Source organism: Sinocyclocheilus anshuiensis, unplaced genomic scaffold (assembly GCF_001515605.1).
Source record: "Sinocyclocheilus anshuiensis isolate Anshui unplaced genomic scaffold, SAMN03320099.WGS_v1.1 scaffold923, whole genome shotgun sequence".
In the NCBI taxonomy this organism is placed as follows: Eukaryota; Metazoa; Chordata; class Actinopteri; order Cypriniformes; family Cyprinidae; genus Sinocyclocheilus; species Sinocyclocheilus anshuiensis.
In genome coordinates, this window is record NW_015544138.1 from 878,509 (window position 1) to 880,993 (window position 2,485).

Consider the following 2,485-nt stretch of genomic DNA (forward strand, 5'->3'; position numbering starts at 1 on the left):
CTGCAAGTGAATGGGTGCCGTCAGAATGAGAGTCCAAACAGCTGATAAAAACATCACAATAATCCACAAGTAATCCACAGCACTCCAGTCTATCAGTTAACATCTGGAGAAGACAAAAGCTGAAACAAATCCAGCATTAAGACGTTTATAACTAAAATACGAGTCTATAATAACACTTCCTCCAGTGAAAAAGTGGTCTGAATCAGGAGAGAAATCTGCACAGTCCAAAACAGCTCTAAACAAATCTGTGGCTGGATTTGGATGAATTATTATGAATTATGGACTCGCACTTTAGATGTAAGCGTCAATTAGAAGTTAAAAACATCTTAATGCTGGATTTGTTTCAGCTTTTGTCTTCTCCAGATGTTAACTGATAGACTGGAGTGGTGTGGATTACTTGTGGATTATTGTGATGTTTTTATCAGCTGTTTGGACTCTCATTCTGACGGCACCCATTCACTTCCATTGGTGAGTGAGTGATGCAATGCTACATTTCTCCAAATCTGTTCCAAAGAACAAACAAACTCATCCACATCTTGGATTTTTGAGGGATGAGGGATGCTTTCTGTGTCTTGTTTTTGTAAGGAAGGTGAATAAGTGAACAAAATAACCCAAAGGATAAAAAATAAAATAGCTTTATAAGATGTCGACGGATCGTTTTGCAATATATTAGATGCAAAGAGTGAAATGAGAAATTATACAACGATGCCAAAATGCTGTAACCTCCAAAGATAGATGCTATATATTCCTGTATATTTGAAAGTGCATTTCTTCAGGTTCATTGGTGTAGCCAAGCTTTCGTTCGTTCTAGTTAAAGCGCTCAGATTTTGGGTTTTTCTTTGCTACTTTTTCCATTTTAGATCGTAGTGGCACAGGTTTGGTGACGGACGCTAGAATCCAAAGAGATGTTTGCTTCTTTCATTGGGTTGGAGACGGGAGATTTCGAGCGGACGGATATGAGAATGACTGAGTGTTTGTATGAAGTGTGATTGTGATTTGTGGAAAATATAATCAGAGTTTCGAAACAACCCTTTCGATTGAAGCGGCACGAAATCATAATTTCAGAACACGAATAAAAAACCAAAGATCGATACGGTCGCCCCTGTGTAGACTTGACATTGTGTAATTGGTTTGCTTTTTTGTAAAGATGCGTGTGTTTTGACTGCGGTTTCATCATCACGCATCCGCATAAACCTTCAGAAAACCCGAGACAAGTCTTGTGTTGAACATGCCAGTGTGAACTTACTCCTGAAAACTGATCACAAAGACTTTGAATTAGGGGTGTGAAATGCTTTTCTTTGCTGTTTTAATGATTCTTTTGAACTGGTCATATGTGTGCATGTGTTTATGTTTCGGTTGTTTGCTAGATCCGAACGCATTTCTCTGTGAATGTGCCAAAGAGATATCAAGCTTTATATTTCAGAGGGTCTGAATTCAAACAGCGCTCAGGAACTTTAATGGACATTTCCTTTCCATTTGATTTATTATCATTTGTATTATTATTTAAGCCCCTCGTGTTGAGCATGTTTGATTCCGTTACGTGCCAAAAAGCGGTGTAATAAAATATTTCTCAAAACATATTTTCCTTCGGCTCTTGGATTTCCTTCACAGAACTTACTGCACACACGGATATGAATCATTTAGTTTTAGTGATACACTAGAAAAACATTCTCAATGAATTTACTGTCAGAGATTTAATCAGGGATGTCACTTAGGTAGACTAATATTATATTTAATACATTTAGTATAAAATGTAATACATTTAATATAAAAAAATACATTTGTTAATTTATATACTTGTGTGTGTGTGTGTGTGTGTGTATGTATATGTGTGTGTGTGTGTGTGTTATTACAAAATTATTTATTTAATAACTAAAATATTTCTTAACGATTTTAATAATTTAAATAACTTGAATTATATACTTTACAAATATGATTTATTTATTTATGTATTCCAAATGTATTTATTTAATAACTAAATTATTAATTATTTCAATAACTAAAATATTAACTTAATTTACAAATGTATTATTTATGTAAATATTAAATGTTTTCATTTATTTAATTATTAAATTGTTTATTAATTATTTTAATAAATATGAATGTATATATTATTACCTTTGTTCATAACTTTGCCAGAACGTTTCCCGTTACCTGGTAACTCATTTTAAAATCTTGTATAACTTGTTGAAGTTGGTTATTACTATTTTTGATGGATGACTCTCCGCGCCGCTCGGTGGCGGCAAAGCCTGTGGTGTGCGTGATGACGTCATGCGGCGGAAGCGGAACCGCGTGTTCTCTTTTCCGCCCGTGTTCGCAGCGCAGCGGCACATGTGCGAGTGAGATCATAATAATTGATCAAAATGCGCATCGAGAAGTGTTATTTCTGCTCGGCTCCGGTTTATCCGGGACACGGAATGAAGTTCGTGCGCAACGACTGTAAGGTAAAGACTCGGTCACCGCTTGCTAGGATGTTTATGGATTA

The 2,485-nt window shown here is 35.5% G+C and overlaps 1 protein-coding gene across 1 annotated transcript in view; it reads left to right on the forward strand.

Annotated features, from left to right (window-relative positions):
* The first annotated feature begins 2,271 nt into the window (after positions 1–2,271).
* The window catches only part of rsl24d1 (ribosomal L24 domain containing 1), a 5,281-nt gene continuing 5,067 nt past the window's right edge, over positions 2,272–2,485 (forward strand). Inside the window, exon 1 of the mRNA XM_016494746.1 lies at positions 2,272–2,444. Coding sequence (XP_016350232.1) covers positions 2,364–2,444 — 81 coding nt within the window. The 5' untranslated portion in view covers positions 2,272–2,363. The remainder of the gene's footprint in view (positions 2,445–2,485) is intronic.